General features: G+C 43.8%; 1 protein-coding gene across 1 annotated transcript in view; it reads left to right on the top strand.

The window, feature by feature from the left end:
• The window catches only part of FOXK1 (forkhead box K1), a 58,424-nt gene extending 39,548 nt beyond the window's left edge, over window positions 1-18,876 (top strand). The window contains exons 3-9 of the mRNA XM_067534289.1: window positions 2,686-2,842; window positions 3,872-4,018; window positions 6,121-6,314; window positions 8,020-8,186; window positions 8,849-9,124; window positions 11,945-12,169; window positions 16,130-18,876. Of these exons, the coding sequence (XP_067390390.1) occupies window positions 2,686-2,842; window positions 3,872-4,018; window positions 6,121-6,314; window positions 8,020-8,186; window positions 8,849-9,124; window positions 11,945-12,169; window positions 16,130-16,347 (1,384 nt within the window). The 3' untranslated portion in view covers window positions 16,348-18,876. The remainder of the gene's footprint in view (window positions 1-2,685; window positions 2,843-3,871; window positions 4,019-6,120; window positions 6,315-8,019; window positions 8,187-8,848; window positions 9,125-11,944; window positions 12,170-16,129) is intronic.
• Window positions 18,877-19,086: the final 210 nt, after the last annotated feature.

The raw sequence follows: 19,086 nt of genomic DNA on the forward strand, positions 1-19,086 counted from the left end.
GTCCAGGTCATCTGCTGCAGGTCTTTTGATGTGTAGAGACATATCCAAAATCTTCTCTTTCCCCCTTCCCAGCCTCTTTACGACAGGAGTTCCTTTTCCTTCCTTGGCTGTAAGATTTTTGTTTTCTCAGAGATATTCTCAGCCCTTTTGTCTCCAGCGGCACCACGTGAAGTTCCCAAAAGCAAGCCGAGAGCTTGCTTACCTGATAGCACCTCTGGGGCCCCTGCCTCCCTACAAAGAGCAGCTCTGAGTTTGATTCCATGCTGCTGCTTCTCTCCACCTACAGCTCTGAATGTCACTGTCCTTCCCTGGCCTAATAGCTGTTGAGAAGTGGCAGGTTTATGTCTGGAAGGAAAGGGTTTGATCATGGTAGAGGCAGGTTGGGGAGAGGTTACTCCTCCCATGTCTTCAAACGTTACTCCAGGTTACCCCCATTTCATTAGGAAATTATCCAGTATTCCAGTGATATCCACGGTGGGGCTGGCTATTTTCCTGAGTCAATAACATTTTATCCTGAAGTTTATCCTGTGAGCACAGCCCAGTTTAGTAGACTGTTGAGATGACAAGACACACTTTCCAAATTCAGGGGGCAGGTATTTCTAGTCTTTTTAAAAAAAAATTAATATTCTCTGTTCAAGCCTTGAAATTACACCGTGTCTTCTTAAAAGCACAAAAAAGATGCACTCGTTTTAAAGTGCACAGATTTATCGGCGCCGCTCTGGTCTCTCCACTTCTCTGACTTGGTTTTAACAGTTTTGTTTGTGGCAGACTGATGTCATGTGATCATGAATGGTTAGAAATATCATCACAACTCTTAATCCTTCACCTCTTTCTAGCCTGGATATTAATCGCCAAATGCAACAATTAAAAGAAGCACTGCTGCTGCCTGGGAATGAGCTGTCTTCTGGACTCTCTCAATTAAGTCTTTCTGTGGATCGTTCCAGGAGGAAGCTATTGGGGGCCATGTGGTAGCCTCCTTTATTGGGGGAAGGCATGAGCAAAGAAAGAAATGAGACAAGAACTCATCCTGATCTCTGGGGTCGGGAGTTTCATAACCATGGGCCCTTCACCAAAAACACCTTGCTACTAAAAGCTTCACCTGGAGCTTCTGAATGGTAACATTCCTGTTGAGTAGGATTCACAGTGGATGCGACAGGAGAGGTCACCCTTGAGTTACCTTGTGCTGTGGAAAATTTTGAGATACTGTGAACCTGTTCAGTATGTTTCAGTATGTGTGTCCCTGTCACACATGAGGGGGGTTAGGTTTTTCTTCCTATCTCAAGGAAACTCTGTAATCCATTGTTAAAAGAAACTGGCTCTCGTGCTGAGCTTAGCTCCGCCGCCATTTTCAAGAAGCAGCAGTGAGAAGCAGTAGCTCTCAGATTTACATTGAGAGCTGCATTTGAAAATGGTTCTTTATAATTGGCACTTAAACTTACTGCTGCTGGCGGCCATTTTGCTGAGAGGAAAATCATTTGTGACAGCATTACCTAAGCCGCCTGGTGCAGGGGACTTAGAAGCCTATTTCCATCCGACTTTAATATTCTTAGAACAATACAAATGTTTTTTCTATCTCCATACGTAAATGTTTAAATACTGTTCCTCTTTCTTATTGTTCATCCTGACTGTACTTTAATGGGAAAGATGTAGGTAATCCTGTGACCGGACTGTGGTCCATTTCAGTGTGCTGCTCAGCTCTGAAGGGACAACACACGAATGATGCTTCAAACTCCCCATCTCACCTCTCAAGCAGTCCTGTTCCCACAAATCAAGGCTGTGTGGTCCCCAGACTAGTCTTGCTAATTAATTCTCATCCTGCTGTATGTACTTCTGGGTCTGAGTGGTGCTTTGTTGTGTATTTGTAGCTTTATACCAGTCTTGATGTCGCTTTCCCTATTTCATAACTGTTCCTAAAGTGCCATCTTGTGGCAGTTCTAGAGCTTTAATTATTTTCCTTTCCCCTAAGCAAGCTGCTGAAACACTGGTATGAAGGGCATGGTACCTGGTTGTCATTGGGGTTTGCATGCTGGTAGATTAAGGAGACAGATGGCCCTTAGAGAGAGCTGTGCCTTTAGCTGTCTGGCATTAACCTTGGTATTGCTGAGCAGCCCTCTGAAGCCCCGTGCTGCTGTACCCAGTGCGGGCATCTGTCATGATGGTTTTAACAGGGACACTGTAAAAAGTGTAAGTAGCCTTTTTTAAGTAGAGAAGTTGAGCGATCAGTACCTGTCTCTTAGACAATGGTATTGGCCAACTTTATGATTGAAGAGTAAGGCTTTTAATTACTTACTCCAGAAAGCCCAGATCTGATACAGTATTTGGTTTTCAGTGGAGTCCCATGCTGGCTTCACGGAGAAATGATCCTGCTTCATGCTTTGAAATTATGTGTTGTCTAGTGATTACAGCAGGTGGCGGGAAGTTAGGACTTCTAGGAATCAAGTCCTGCTTCTGCAACTGACTTATTTCATGATCTTGGGCAAGTCATTCAATCTCTCTGTTTTGGGTAACCCATATGGAGAAATAAGTTCAGTACCTACCTACTTCTCAGAGATGTAGACTCTTAATTGTTTGTCAATTTCCTAGAGATCCTTGGATGGTAAGAGTTGTATGTATACTTGTTGTGATTGCTATTAATAAATAACTGGAGATGGATGTATCTCTCTGTCTCGTCTCCACCCCCTCCAGTGTTCCCAACTCCTGCCCGGCTAGTCCACGTGGTGCTGGATCCTCAGGATATCGCTTTGTTCAGAACATTACCTCGGACCTGCAGCTGGCAGCAGAGTACGCAGCGAAAGCAGCATCAGAGCAGCAGGCAGATGCATCTGGCGGGGACAGCCCAAAGGTTCAGAGAAACATTATCTGCCCAGCAGTGCTTAGGGAGTCTTTTAGGCCTGGCAATATACTATAGTTAAACAAGTCTAAAGATACTTTATCCATTGTGTTATGTATTTCCATTGGTATACTCAAGAACACCCCTGAGGGTCACTGAGATATCCCCCTCGGCGTCAGTCACTGGCCCATGGATATCTCCGCTGGGTTAGTTGCCCAAATTTTATTTTCTGCATTCATTTAAAAAGGTCAGGTTACAGGAGTCTCTTTTTTTTTTTTTTTTTTTTTTTTTTTTTTTTTTTTTTGATGGACTGTGAAGCTTTACACACAGGCCCTGAGAAGCTGTATATTGGAAGAGCATTAAAACCAAGGAGTTTTATTTTCCTTCTTTAATTAAACAGCTACACAGATGTACACAACACTTTGTAAAATACACTGAGGGGGAAAAAAGACAAAAAAATCCCTGCTTTGAAGAGCTTGCTGTTTAACTCAGGGATGAGAGATGGGGAGAGCAGTGTAGAGAGGATTAGCTTTAAAAACATAACAAACAAAAAGTAAGTCATGAGGGAATTCAGTCTTGATGAAGTGACCTTATATCCAATCTGTAGATGTAGTTTCTCTCTTAGTAATGCCAGGTTTGGGATCTAGTGAGGGAGCACAGTACTGGATGGCTATGAAGACTGAATTCTCCCCTAAACCAGGGTGGCTGATCTTGGTGGAGATGCACTGATGGAGCAATGTGAGGAACTGGAAATAAGTCTCGCTAGTGAATTTCTTCTTCAAATGCTAGAAAGGGAGGGGTCCCTCCTGGAAAGGGTGGAGCAGGATCAAGTCATGGTTGGTGCTAGAGCCTGGAAGTGGAACTGATTGGAAAAGTTTAATAACATAAAAAACTTTGGAACCTTTTTCCTAACAGAAAATATTGTTTGGTAGAAAGTTTAGCTGTACCTAGAAGGCATCTAGTGTCTGGCTTATAGATAAACGCCAACATAAGAATGCTTACTCTGAAATTAAATGTCCTCTATTGTGTGTTCTTTCTTAGGATGAGTCCAAACCACCATATTCCTATGCTCAATTAATTGTGCAGGCCATATCTTCGGCCCAAGACAGGCAATTAACACTAAGTGGGATCTATGCCCACATTACCAAGCATTACCCCTATTACAGGACTGCTGACAAAGGCTGGCAGGTGAGTTCTTGACACTTACAAACTTTGAAATTCCTATTAAAGTGCTTCTTCTAAGAGGAAATGCATTTGGCGAGGGATTGGGGCACTGGGATAGTGGGAAACTGTTTGGGGAATAATCAGTTTAATAACCTCACTTAAACTTTTTGTTTGTGGGCAATGTTTGTAAAGGCTATTCTAAGGGAACATTCTACATGGCTCAGGGGCCTCTGGTTTCTTAAACCCCATTCCTACCCTCTCATCACACTCCATGCTTGCATCACTAGAGACACCTTGACTTAATTGTCATCCCCATTCTTAGTGCCCTCCCCACCAGCAGTCACTTCATCAGTCTCATCTGCCCTCCTTTCACCCCATACCTGTCCCTTGAAATCTTCCTTGACCCCTGAAAACATTGACCACATCCAGTTATTTAGGAAAAGGCAGCTCTACCGACCCCTACCTTTGTCACTGCTCCACTTCTGCATTAGTGTGCACGATTCTGTTCTCCCAGGCTTTTAATCACAGTAACCCTCCTGCCCCCCGTGACTCTTGTTTTCCTTTCCCAAAGTGTGGTCACTCAAGTATAAATGTTATGGAGTGGTAGGGGTCTGAAAACCACAAGCTGGTGCCTTGAGACTCATGTCTGTGCCTTTAGCATGCTATTGGGAAATCTCACCAGTTTCTCTGTACAGTTTATCCATAGTTAACAGTGCTATGTCAGACGTGGGTATTCAGCCACTTGGGTGTTGCTTTTAATGTGTCAGGTGCCAGGACTTCACCTGCAGTCACCCTTTCCCAGTGCCACACCTCTGAACTGGGTGTTGTCACTTCCGGGCACAGCACCAGGGCCGTATTATCCATTAGGCACAGTGCCTAGGGCCTACGAAAAAGAATTTTATATATAATTTTTTATTTTTATTAAAAAAATTATTTATTAATAGCTTAAAATCAAATTAGTTATTTTGGTCGGAGGGCCTATGAAGGCAAGTGTGCCTAGGGCCTACGAAGGTCTTAAAACGGCCCTGCACAACACACTGATGCACTGGAGAGTCATGGGCAGCTGCTGATTCCACTGTCTACAGCTGGCTGAAGCAGCATGGCTGGTCACAGGTGGCAGTATGATCAGAATAAGTACATTCTGCCTGCCCAGTTTCCCCCTGCACTTCCAGTTGGTTATGGAATTCTTCACTTCCCCCTCAATCTGCTCAGTGTTGCTGTGCATTGTTGACCAGCTGTTGCATTGTACTTTAGAGACTGCTGCATTTCAGTGATGGGTGAAGTGGTCCCTATATATCCCTTCCTTCCCTACCAGTAGCATTGTAAGGCTCTGTTTGTAAAGCACATTTGTTGCTCTTTGATTAAAGCTGCTACAGAAACACAAAAGGGGAGGGGGAGGAAGAGGAATTAGAAATGATTTTATGCAGTTGTGGGCTCACTGCACCTTCCCTGCAACATAGCAGTACTAAACCTGCTTGGTGATGGAGCTGTTCTCAGGGAAATCAGTTGTTTATATAGATGTGTAAATATCTGCAGCACCCTACAGTGCTGGGTCAGTGCCAGACAGTTAATAGGCCCTCCCAACTATCTAGTCAGTCAAAAAAAAAAAAATCACTGCCTTGTTTTATGATTATTTTGGTGTGTGGCAGCCTCTAGTGGTTTGTATTCACATGTGATCAATTGGGGGGTAAGCAACATAGCCCAGCCTTGCACAGTTTTCCACTTGAAAACAAAAAGGCCATCTCTGAAGTGTGTTCTAGATGTTTTACAATACAGTTCTCTTGTTTATGCTTTTCCAAAGCCCCCACTTCCATATCTTGCAATGGAAGAGCTACTGTTCTCGTTGGATCTAGGAGTTGTTTTTAAGGGGCAGGCAACAGTACAGAACAATGGCAAACCAATTTTCCTCCATAGTTAATAGAAACTCTGTATTGGTAACTTATTTAGCCAGATTTTTTCTTGTCACTTCCAATCCCCTTGAGTCTTGGTAGCTGAGTAGCTTGTTACTGCTTGTGGCAGAGATTCTGAAGGGGATGGATATTACTCTTCTGGTCTGTGAAGCTCAGTTGGTCTGTTTTGGCGTTTCAGCACTGCAGAATAATCAGCTCATTCCTTTCTTCCTGCAGAACTCCATTCGGCATAACCTCTCCTTGAACCGTTACTTTATCAAAGTTCCACGCTCCCAGGAGGAGCCTGGAAAGGGCTCCTTTTGGCGAATCGATCCTGCTTCAGAAGCTAAACTAGTCGAGCAGGCATTCCGAAAACGGAGACAAAGAGGGGTGTCCTGTTTTCGAACCCCTTTTGGGCCCCTCTCCTCCAGGTAAGATCACCTCCTAATCTGTTCCAAATCTGTCAAATAATTTTTGGATAAAATGCAGCAGAAGTCTTTCTTTGTATTTAGCATGGAAGGGTAATAAGGCCTAGATATTCCTGGAACTGCATTCTGGAAACTGCTCAAACTTTATTGTTGGGGTAAAAAAGATCACTGTATTAGTATAATTGTGTTGATGCCATTTCCTAGTGATGCAGAACAATTATCACAGGGATAAGTAGCTTAGTGTGCAAAGCCCTGCCTTTCATTTCTGAAGAGCTGGGTCCACATGTGGATTATGTAATAGGAGAAATCATTTGTGGTATTTAAACTAGTCTCTTGCAGAGAACATCACATCATTTGTCATGCTTGTCAGCAGTAGCAGGGATGTAGTATGGGACTAAATGAAACTGCCTCAGCCAATTCTATGGATGCAGAGGAGAAGCTTAGCTCTGTGACTGTTTGAACTAATTGATTCTAGCTAATGCAGTGTACCCTTTGCTACTGCAAGGACCAAATTTGTCTAAAAGTGGGTGAAGATAAGGGAAAATTAATAATAAAAATGGTGGCATCCACAAGAGGGTTTGTGTGAGAGAAGAATATTATTTATTGAATGTTAAGGGAAACGTGAGTCCTATCGATAGTATGCTTATGTTTTACAGAAGATTTTTTTGTTTGAAATTAATGCAAATAAAGTCAGGATCCCTCACAGCTCAATGATATCTGGTTAATTTATTCTATGTGACTGTATAGCTAAACATCATGCCCATTATAGTATTAGAAATAACTTACAAAACCAGGAATCAGAAATCCATAAACCTCTATCTTAAAATATTTATGCTAGGCTGCTCGTCCAGTGTTCTGACACGTGGGACGCTAGGAGTGACTGCAGAACTCTTGTCCCTTTGGCTAACTAGGTTCAGGAGTGTTGTGGAGGTATCTGCTTGAGGATTCAGTGTTCTTTGTACTCTTAAACTTTTCTAATGACTCAATACAGAGTGTCAAAGTGTTCTCATTTAAGGCTGTCTACTTTCCCTGCTCGGAGGGAAAATGCAGTGCTCGTAGCTGTCCCTTGGGTTTATGAACAGTGACTCACTTAAGTGGTGCTTGTACTCTTGGGAATTCCCAACCTTTGTCATACTGACAACTTGAAGAATTTGTATCTGCTGTAATTTCTGTAATTCCTGTAATTTAAAATTAGCAAAACTTATTTCTTCAGTGTGCTTTGTGCATTTGGCAGCACTTGGTGGCGTTTCACTGTTGTTCTCTCTCTCAAGACAGAAAATAGTGGGACAGGAATTGTGGCTTCATCCCCCAGCTAACAGAGGAACAGAAAAACCTTCATAAAATGTTTTTTGTTTTTAATTTTAGCCTGTATTCATCAAAGGATCTGTCAAAAATAGGATTTAAAAACGTAAGCCAACCAACCAACCAAAACCTATTTAAAAAAAAAAAATCCATTTGAGTGTGCCTGTTTAGATTCAGATTTCTCCGTGGTAAGAGCAGCATTGCTGCAGAAGGTGCCAGGTTGCTGGCTTCATTGGAAGGAGTAGGAAGGTACAAAAACAGTGCAAGAATGGTTTCTTGGCGCCGTGGAAGAATAGAAGCTCTTCTTTTGAGGCGGTAGATATTGGAGATGCCTTTGGTGCTCTGCTGCTGTTTTCTTGGCAAGCATGTATGCTTTTGACTCTCTTGGCACTGTTTTGTGTTTCAGGAGTGCCCCTGCCTCTCCTACTCATCCTGGCCTGCTGTCCCCTCACTCTAGTGGCCTACAGACTCCAGAGTGCCTGTCTCGGGAGGGCTCACCCATTCCACATGACCATGATTTTGGGTCAAAGTTAGCCTCTGTTCCAGAGTATCGGTATTCACAAAGTGCGCCTGGTATGTAGCCCCTAATGTGCAGAAGATTGTGTTCATTATGGTGGGGGAGAGTCTTGTGTCTTTCAAGTAGGCAAAAGAGAAATGCCAACCTGTCACAGGAGGATCTGGTTGCAAATATAGGTCTCAGTGCTCCATACTTACCTTTCCCCAGCCTCCCATGTATATGGGGCTTTAGCCTCTCGTTAGCTTCAGCTTCATGGGGATGTGATGGGGAGTGGAAGGAGTCAGTCTGAATGGGGATTTGGATTTGTCATCTCCCCTTTTCAGCCAGGTAGGTCGGTTGCTTTTTGCACCCAGAGTTCCATGTGACCTGATGATTAAAAAAGCACTGATCAGGGTGGAGTTTTTCACTCCTGTCCTGGAAAAGGTGAAACTACTGGGTGGTGACTTTAAGTCTGTAGGATGCCCATGATTGTGCAACCCGTTTAAAACCCTGCACTGTGTGTACACACATTGCATACAAAAACTAAACTCAAAATGTTGTTTAGATTGCAAATCCAGCCACTCAAAAGTTAGGAAATGCAAGATTGAATGTTGTTTGTACATCTTTAATTCTTCTCCAAATACTGTGTTGCTCTGAATTATACATTATTAGAAATGTCTAAGTAAGAGTTGATGCCTCCTTGTCTCTGTCTCTAACATGCATATCTCTTTCATTTCAGGATCACCTGTCAGTGCCCAGCCGGTGATCATGGCTGTTCCTCCTCGGCCATCCACTCTAGTGGCAAAGCCAGTAGCTTACATGCCAATAGTGACTTCTCAGCAGCCTTCAGGTCATGCAATCCATGTAGTGCAGCAAGCTCCCACTGTTACAATGGTCAGGGTTGTAACCTCCTCCTCAAGCTCTGCTAACGGATACATACTAACAAATCAGGGCCCAGCTGGCGTTGCTCATGAAGCAGCAGGAAGAGTGTTGGATTTGGCTGGCGATCATCGAGGTAGCCTGTTTCATTTCCCTCCTTAGTTGAGAAAGGGAGGTTTGAACACACTTTACTGGACTTGTGGGGCTTTTCTGCACACTTGTGCTCTCTGGGTGTTCAGCTCTTGACAAAAGAGGTCAGTCATAAGATACAACTTAAATTGGGTAAGAGTTTTGACACTAGGACTGCCTAGGAGAAAGCGGGAGAATTGAGCTCTGTGTGGCCTTTACATAGTAAAAATCTAGCTAGAATTTTACAGGTGATCAAAGCTGCATATAGGGCTGTGAATATTTATTTTAGCCCTGGTGTCCACCAACATTATGCTTGTGGACTGAGGCCCATTCTAATCAACTGGCTAAATTACTGAAAGGCATTGCTATCCCAAAACAAAACTCCCACTATCTCAAGATATGATTTTCTGTTTTGAAAGCCAGCACAGAGAAGGCAGAAGCTGTTTGTTTCAAGGTGACATTGATAGTACTTGGGACATGGGTATGTAAAATATATTCCAAGAGAGGAAAGGTGTAAGCCTCTGGAAATGAGTTTTGTAGAAGTGCGTACTGTGTTTGTGATTAGAAGACTCTGCAAAAGCCAGTTATTATAAAGATCACTTTCTAAACTGGCCACGTCCTCCATGGATTTAGTGAGCTAAACCCTGAAAATACCTAATGTTCTATATAAAAGGATCATTCTCTGTCTGCTTTCATTTGGGCAGTATCTCCTGTTCTGCAGCCTGTCTCATAACTGCATGATTTTATTGTGCAAATGTACAATTACTGTATAAGCACAATAGGCAGAGAGTTTCACTGGGTGTTTATGTGCACAAGTGATTTTTGGCCTACAAGCTGGGCGGGAGGGAGAGACAAAGACCCTCCTCTACAGGAGTATGAGACACTCAGCATTTACTTTGGTGTTGGCTTGCTTTTGACCTCCTTCGAACTCCCCTGAAGATTTTGAACAGACCCTCTCTGTGCTACTCCAGGCTTCCCTGTAGCAATCTCCAGGCTTGTCTACACTTGAAATGGTATACTAGTAGTATAGCTGCAGTGCTTCAGTGTAGATGCCACCTACACCGAAGGAGGGGTTCTCATGTTGACGTAGGCAATCCACCTCTCTGAGAGGCAGTAGCTAGGTAAATGGAAGAATTCTGTCAATCTATCACAGTCTACACTGGGGTTTAGGTCAGCTTAACTACATCGCTCGGGGTGTGAATTTTTCACACCTCTGAGACATAGCTGGGTCAACTTTTAGTGTAGAGCAGGCTTCTGTCTCTACAAGCTCCCTCTGCCATCCCTAGATATTCTTCCCCCACCCTTCAGCTTTTGCCTTCCCCAGCTCCACTCTTCATCCACCCAGACTCTGCCATCTCCTTTATCCTATGTCATCCTGACATCTTCCCCTCCCCTTTGCGTTTCCTACTGTCTGCCTTCTCCCTGCTTGCTCTCCTCTCTCGTACTTCCCTCACTACCCCTCTTCGTGCCCCTGCGGTACCTCTCCTCTCCTATTCTTCCCTTTCTCCCTTGTTTCTCAGATAATAAGATAGGGAAATGACAGGAGAGGTTGGGCTGGGGTGACAAGTCAGTCTCCTCCTACTGGATCAGCTTCCTCCCTGGGCAGGCATCACTCCTTTTTCCTGCTCTCAGTTGGCTGGAGAGGTCAAAGAGGCTCTAGGCAGGCAATGCGCTGAGAAATCTCAGTTGCAGCCTCTGGCTGGCCAGTAGAGGAACAAGGTTGCCCCTTGAGGCAAGAGGCTTCCTTGCAGCTGTTCCCTGCCTGTTGAGCAGATCCGTTAACCTGGGGGAGTGAGCACTGCCGTGCTAAAAGAGCAGCATCAGTCAAGGCATTGCCCTTTTTCTGCTGGTTCCTTCCCCTCTCCTTCCCAGCTAGTTGAAGGTTGTGGCACACAAAGGCAGGTGAAAACTGGAGAGGACTGCTTCCTCTCCACTCCTCTGTGATCTCACCCAAGTGTAGGCATGAGAGCAAGCTGTCCCTAATTCCACAAACACTGTGGCTACTTGATACTGTTATGGTTCCCTCCCCATTGTGTAGCTGAGGCACAGGGTGGCTGGTGAACAGGCAGGGAACTCTCATAGTCCAATTGTCATTGATTATCATCCATGCCAAAGTATTAACATGCAGATAAAGAAAAGACTCATGGGGAGAACTTCTTTAATGCCCCAGAAAAAGACATTTTTGTAACCTTGTTTCTTGGTTGGCCTGCTTGTGCCTTAAAGAAGACGTCTATTCCTGACACTGGTAAATAGTTGCATAGATATTTTTGTTATGTTCAGTAAGAAAACTTTTGTAGAGTTACTGAAAAATCGTGGTGGGAGGTCTTGAAATGCTTCAAAATAGTAAATTGTTCCTGGTCGGTACTAATCCTTCCGTTCTTATATCCCTGATTGCAATGTTCTTCCCCCAGTGAGCAAGGTGAGTGAAACACTGCCTTCTCAGTGCTGACCCACTGTGTCAAGTGGCCCACAGAAAGTGTTCCATGTAGAGCCTGACCCTGCATAAAGATTTCTGGGTACTTCGCATCTCCCAGGATCAGGCTCATAGCAGTCAGCCATTTCTTCAACCCATTCTTATTTTGGAGCCCAAATGTGTTATTCTGAGACTAAGCTGTATTTATCTGAGAAATGATACTTCCCATTCACACTAGATACAGATTTGTGGGAGTCAAAGCAAATGATTTTGTGGTATCTGGATACCTGGCTGTATGTGCTTGGGAGTTTTCACATTTCTAATCCTGGGGTAGGTATTATTGGTAACACATTAATGAAAATGAAGCCTGCTCATGGTGAATGATTTGTTCTTTCTGTTTCAATGTCCATGCAGGCATAGATGAGAAACCAACAATTGCATTTGCCACAATACCCACTGCCAGCCGAGTCATCCAAACAGTTGCCAGTCAGATGGCTCAAGGTGTCCCAGGGCAAACCGTTACCATTCTTCAACAGGCAACTCCAGTGACCATTGGACAGCATCAACTACCTGTACGGGCAGTGACACAAAACGGGAAGCATGCCATCCCCACCAACAGCATCACCGGCAGTGCTTATGGTATGTCTTTCCTTTGTGGGCGTGTGCCCAACCACCTGATGTAATTCCACATGCATTGCAAACTCTGCAGTTATACTACACAAAGGTCTTGACATATGAGTTTTCCCATACATCGAATTGAAATGTGTGTGCATGGGGTGTATTATGCAACATACTGCACCTCTAAATAACAAATACACTAGTGAGTTTTTCTCCTCCAACCATAGTGCTCTAAGTCCTTGTGTAACGCCAACAGACCTTGGTCATCCGCAGGTAGGATGGAACTTGAGCACTCTGAAGCTTAGTGTCTGAGCCTCTACTGCATGAGCTCTTAGCTAAGGCTGTAGCAGACTCCTCAATCTCTAGCTGGGCTTTGTGCCATAGAAGGGGACAGAGGGCCACACAAATCAGACATCGGTTGCACTTGCTCTGTTCTTTTTCTCTTCCACTTCGAGATCTCATTTTCCTGTGTGGGAGGAAAATGTTCTGCCATCTTTACGAACATAATCTCTACAGAGTCCAGTCCCTTTTTATGTCCTTGGCAATGCATCTGTCTATCCCTTCCCCAACTCCCTCCAGTGTCTTTTTCCATCAAGTGTGAGCATCTTTTCAGGAAATAAATGTGGCCTTCTTTGAGCCCATTTTTTCTCACTTTGGCTTGTCTTGACAAAGTAGAAATTTATGTAATGTTTTTATGAATTCTGCACTTGGCATTGCTACCCAGTGGAGGCTAAGGGATTAGGTCTGCTCTTGGGGGAGAACAGGAGACATGAGGGGTGTCAGAGATGCCTTGCTGTCTGGGTGAAATAAATGGATTGTTTAAAAAACTGGTTGAAACTGATCCAACTCAACAGAGGATCCAGAGAGACAAAGAGAAACCTCAGCAACTGAACAATCAACATTTAACAGCAGGCAGCTGCAGCAGGTGGGGTCCTTCTGTCACCACTGTGCTCTGCCTGAAGACAAAGGACTGAGAGGTGACAGGAGGGGTATAAGAGTTGGGTTTTGGAGGAGGCTCCACAGCTCTCATCTGGGACTGACAGAGGGACAGAGACCCTGAAATGGAATCCAGAGCAACTTGGCTGGTGGCACTGGCTTGGCCATGTGGACTTTGTCTTAACCTTTTTCTCTGGGCTAACCTAGGGACTTCCAATGCTTTGTTCCAGTTGACTAATAAGCCATACTCTGTTTTGGAAAAGCTGCCTGGTGTCACTGCAAACACTTGCTGAGGCGCATTAGTCCATGAAGAGTGTAAAAGTCACTGATCAGGGGTCTGTCTTGGTTGGGCTTGCTGGGCAGAGCTCATGTTGTGAAGCAGTCTCGGAGGCAGTGCGGCTATGTGGCCTACTGTGAAGAAATAGTGGGATCAGTTTGAGGTCTGGCACGCTGAAGGTTCATTCTGTGGATCCGTGACACTTGCCTGTCAGCCCTGGCCCTCAATATAGCATATTAAATCATCCCTGAAGCTCTTAGGATACTACTAAATCTCCAACCCCGTTCTCAGAAAATCCTTTTCTCCATAGCTGTCTCACCTCCAGTCTCCTCTCACTCATCAAAATCGTGGGGAAAGAACCAGTACTATGGTGTGTGGTTTCATGTTGTAGAAATGGAGGCCTACTGGATCATCCCTGTCAATGCAGGATTGTTCCTATGGGATCTTTTCTAGTAATTAGTCCATTCTAGTTTCAAAAATCCCGAGCTTCCTTTCACCTTGGGAGGGTATTCTTGTGCTTCCTCAGAATGTTAGGTATTGTCACTTTAAGGACAATGATTGGTGGTGGCAGAACCCTAGCACTCTTATTTCCTTCCTATGAAATAGGAAGAGTCCCAGTGCCTCCACCCTGACTCTTAGGGGTAGTCAGAGTGGAAGACTGGCTGGATTTGTGGTGGCTTTCTTACAGCAACTTTTGGATTGTCCTTAGAGTTATTTCTTTGTTTTCAGTCCATTGCTGGATGAAGATCTCCCACCACTTTCTTTGACCTTCTACCTTTCCCATCAGAGTTTTACCTAGTTATACCTTGACCAGTAATAGAAAACTGCAATAAGTAGTTGTAATGTCTTAGTTGTATAAAAGTGTTATTAAATAAGAATAGAGATTAAAAATAAATGGAGCTGATGTTACGCTGCAGAAGCATGAGGCTGATGAAGAATAGGATATCTGATTGCTAATTATTCTTCATTTATGTTTAAGGCACTCTGAAATCACTAAAATTTGTCTTGCTCTTCTTTGTAATCAGATGTAATTAGAATCCTTCCAATGACACCATAGCTTTCCTGTTTAAGTGGTGTTAGATTCTCTATGCAGAGGATGCAGAGCCTGGATCGTTCTGAAGCAGTTCAGTATATGCAGTTGAAAAATAGTTTCTTCCCTTAGGATGTATCAGTTTTTTAAATTTGTTTCCCTTTCTCCTCTTAAAATACTGAGATGGCTTTTCTGAATTGTGGTCAGTGGTTTTCTCTCATCCAACCCTGACTGCCTTCTCTTTTCTTACCCTCTTGACCTTACTGATGCATGCCACCCTTCTCAATTGCCTAGTGTAGTTTGCTGGGCTCTGAAAGGACTTTGTTCTGCTTCCATTACTCCTTATCCCAGTGCTCCTTTTTTGTGCTGCTAGCAGTGGACACTCCTATAATGTGTTAGCTCTGACCATGCTGATGCCCCTCACAGTTTAGAGATTGGAGTACACTGGGTGCCTTTCCTCCTCTGTGTACCCTTTGGCCACCTTTATCAATGTAAAGCTGTTTTACACACTATAGCTAAGGTGTAAGCATATTCTGTCTTGCTGTGACATTAAACTGTAGAAATTTCTACTCAGTAACAGAATTCTTGAAACTTTTACATTGAAAGTAAGATTACCTTATTTCCTATTTCTTTACAACTGTGAGAGAGTTTTGTCTAGTTCTTGGAGTACAGGTCTGGGAGCCAGGAATTCCTGGGCTCTAATCTCAGCTCTGACATACCTCAGGCCACAGAGGGAGTCTAAATCATTTAATCTGTCTCCATTTCTCACCTGTAAAATGGAGATAATACTTACCTAACTCCCACATTAATATTCTGGTTGTAATCCAGTTCATAGTAGACAGGCTGTCCCTATCACACTAACTGCCAACACAATTGGCTTTCTTGTTGGCAATCTCAGTAGAGGCATCAAGCTTTGAATGGGCCTTGGAGACTAAACTACCCTCATGATCTGTCCAGGCCCGGGTTAAGTTATGCTGGCGTAGCAACTTGGAAGAAGCTTGGATTGTGGTGCTCCATGCAGTAAGTACAAAGCTTTGATCTATGGATCCAGAACCTTCCAGTCATGATCTGGGGAAGGGGTTCTCAACCTTTTTCTTTCTGAGGCCCCCTTCAGCATACTCCACGGCCCCCTTGTGCCACAACAACTGTTTTTAAGCATATGAAAGCCAGGGCTGGTGTTCGGGGTAGTAAGCAGGGCAATTCCCCGGGGCCCCGCAAAGTTAATTTGTTCAGACTTTGGCTTCAGCCTCAGGTGGCGGGGCTCAGGGCCACAGGCTTCAGCCCTATGTGGTGGGGCTTCAGCTTTCTGCCCTGCACCCCAGCGAGTCTAACGCTGGCCCTGCTTGGCTGACCCCCTGAAACCTGCTTGCAACCCCCAGGAGGCCCTGGACCCCTGGTTGAGAAGCACTGGTTTAGGGGTTAAAACATAACTAGTAACTTTCCCAGCTGGAGACCGTTCCCTAGCTCCTGGGTGTTTGAGTTTATTTATGAATCGATGTGTAAAACATTTTGAGAACTTCCAATGGAGGGTGCTAGGGAAGAGCAAGGATTAATGTTTGTTCTTAAATTCAGCCAGAATTTAAACTTAAAAAAAGCTAATGTTTGTAAAGCACTTCTGAGGTGACAGTTGTACGTCTCCAGTGTTGCTCTCCAGCGTGATTTAGTTCTCTTTTCAAGAGCAGCAAATGTTATTTAGATTCTTGGCTGAATTAACACTTTTTTCTCTCCCACTCTCCAGCTCTCACAAACCCGCTGCAGCTCCTGGCAGCCCAGGCTAGCTCGTCCACTCCCGTTGTAGTCAGCCGGATATGTGAGGCAGCGACTGAAGACCCAGCAGCGTCCTCGTGTGAACCAGATGTCAAAAGACCCCGGATGGAAGAGTCAGGCGGAGCAGTCCAAGCTCAAACTGGAGTCATCACATCAACAGCGCCGCAAGGACAGGCGACCAGTGAATGACAAATCAGTGGGAGGATAGCAGGAATGTTGGTGGGGCAGCAGCATGAGCCTCGAAAGCAATTTTCAAAGAAAAGCAAAACCACAACTGTTAATAACAACTTGAAATTTAGAGAATTAAGAGCTCTTTTTAAAATTAAATTTTAAAGGGCAGGTCAACAACCATTCTTAGACTCTCGAGGTGCCAAAAAGAATGAAAAAATCCTCCCAACTACCTGTACCTGGAACTCAGTTCTGCCTTTACTTACGGGATATTTTCCCCCCTTTTTAGATTTAAAAAAAAATACAGACAACTGATTGTATGACTGCTGGGAATTTTTTTTTAAATCTCCTTCCCATTTTCGCTCCAAGGGGTATGGGAGTTGTGCAGTTCAACATCTAAAGGAATATTTCACAGACACATTTGCTCTCTGGGAGGAAGGCTGCTCATCTCTGATATCTTACTACTCTGCCTCTCAAAGCTTCAAAACATGACCATTTAAAAGAACCACCCAAGGAGATCAGCGTAGAAAAATGGGCACAGCTTCTCATAGGAACAGCATTAAAGTAACATTATATCAAAATGGGGGGGGGGAAAGGCAGTTTTTTGGGGTTTTTTTTTTAAAAAACAACCCCACCCCCATGAAACAACATATGAATGTTTGTTTATGTGGGGATTTGGGAGATGGAGCTACAGGTCTCAACCAACTGGATCTTCAAAATGCGGCCTCTGTCCATTCCCTTTGAGGGAAAGTGAGAAGACAGAGGAGCAGCATTAATTTGTTTCTTTTAAAGAAAAGAAAAAAGGGGGTGGGGTAGTCCTCACACTGATTTCTCACATCTCTTCGTCATCTACTTCTGGATTCATGGCAAAATATGTGACTGAACATGTGAGAGAGGGCATCTTTGAAAGGTTCTGGTGTATATTTGATTTTCTAGTTGTTCATATGCTTCCCTGCTTCTGGGGCGATATGGTTTATTCATAACATCCTAGAATGAAACTACCATCACTTTTCCTGTGAACCCAAGAGGCAAATGGTTAGCTTTCTGCATCATAGTGGTTATCTCAGTCCCTTCTGGTGGTATGACCCTCTGGTTTGAAGATCAGGTGCCTAAGGTCAGCAGCCCAGGGTCAGATTGAAACTTGGAGCTGGCATTGTTGGAAGAGGATTACGGCATGTGTACCATGGTGTGCAGCTGAGACAGAGAAGTTAGATTCCAAGAGTGAGGGGCAACGGGAATTATAGACCGTATTGGGTATGAATCTCATAAACTAATGCAAACCAAGAGAACACAGGCCTCACATTTCCTACATGAAAACTCAACTACTGTTTTTAAAACAGGGTTTTGAGGTTTTCCTTTGCTCACCCAACCCCTGCCTCCAAATGATATAGTTAGACAAAGGACCAGGAGTCAATTGCATTTGTTAGGACTGGCCAGTAGTCAGAGATTTTCCTTTTAAATCTATATTTGTTTTAATTTAGCAGTTGGGTAAATCATGCTCTTTTCATGATGTACTAAACAGTTCAGTGCAGACCCAGTATCCCTACAGGTTTCTGAGATACTTAAAGCAGCTGGGGAAGTGGCTGCTGTCCATGGCATGCATTGTGGTTGAGAAAACAGGATCAACCTCTTTCCAGCCTCCAGTTAACCAGTTGGTTTTTACAATACAACCCCTTCTGCTAACTTACCTTCTGTCTAAACACCAAAGACCTTTCTTAACTTAAAGATCCTGATAACTTTGGAAAAGGGGAAAGTAAGCTACCAATGATGGCACGTCTTCTTTCGAAGGATCTGTTTACTTTTTCTGCTTCCACTAAAGTAATGCAGTGTTGTCGTCTTGCTGTTAAATCCAAATTGGCAGTGCAGTTATGGTGCAGAGTGCACATCAAGCTCAGTGTGGAACTTTTAATGGGATGGATTTCCCCAAGATACAGCAAATGAGACTATCCATATCCTGTACACCTGGGAGATCATGGTGTTAGGGAGCAAAGCAGAGCTGTTTAATTTCTTCTAGCATCTTAGGGAGAAGGCAAATATAGCTGTAATGGTTAACTGCAAACATGCGACACTAATTTTCTTCTAGGTTTCCTTTCTCTTTGCCAAGTCCCATTCCCTGTGACTGGGATCCACTGTCTAAACGAAAGCTGAGCAGGTTTGTTTTTCCTCACAAAAAGAACTTCTCTGTTTCCAAAAGAGGAGAAAATTCCTGGGGGACATGATTTAGAGTTCACCTTGAGAGGCACAGACAGCATTGAGGACAGTGGTGCATCTGCAGCTTGATCATTCTAATTTATCTGTACATCTTTGGCAGAGTGGACAGATTCTCTGGATTTTAGTGCATTGAATTGATTTCTGAAGTCTCGTGGTGGCTGTTGTAATCTGCCTAACAGTGCAGTCGGCTAATCAACAACTTTGCACCTATTCAGCTTTATGGGAGGTGGCAAGGTCTGGGTTTTTAATAATAGTCAGCTGATGTAACTGTTTGCTCAAAGCCAGGATTTTAAGAGACAACTATTACCATAGACTCAGAAATAAAGTACAATGATGAGAGTGATGCATGGTTTAATTGTGACCCTACAGTCAGTAACTTCAGGTGAATGATACTTCGAATTTCAGCAAACCTCCAGGAAGAACTATGAGATTGGGAGTCCTTTATTTAAGGAAGGCCTTATAAGTCTGGTAACATGTCAGGTGAGCCAAATGCTGGATGAGTGACAAATGAAAAACATTGTTTGGGCTCACATAGTTGCTTCTCCTTTT

Source organism: Emydura macquarii, unplaced genomic scaffold (genome assembly GCF_026122565.2).
Source record: "Emydura macquarii macquarii isolate MOO-44397 ecotype Brisbane River unplaced genomic scaffold, CSIRO-AGI_Emac_v2 contig_3390, whole genome shotgun sequence".
Taxonomy (NCBI): Eukaryota; Metazoa; Chordata; order Testudines; family Chelidae; genus Emydura; species Emydura macquarii.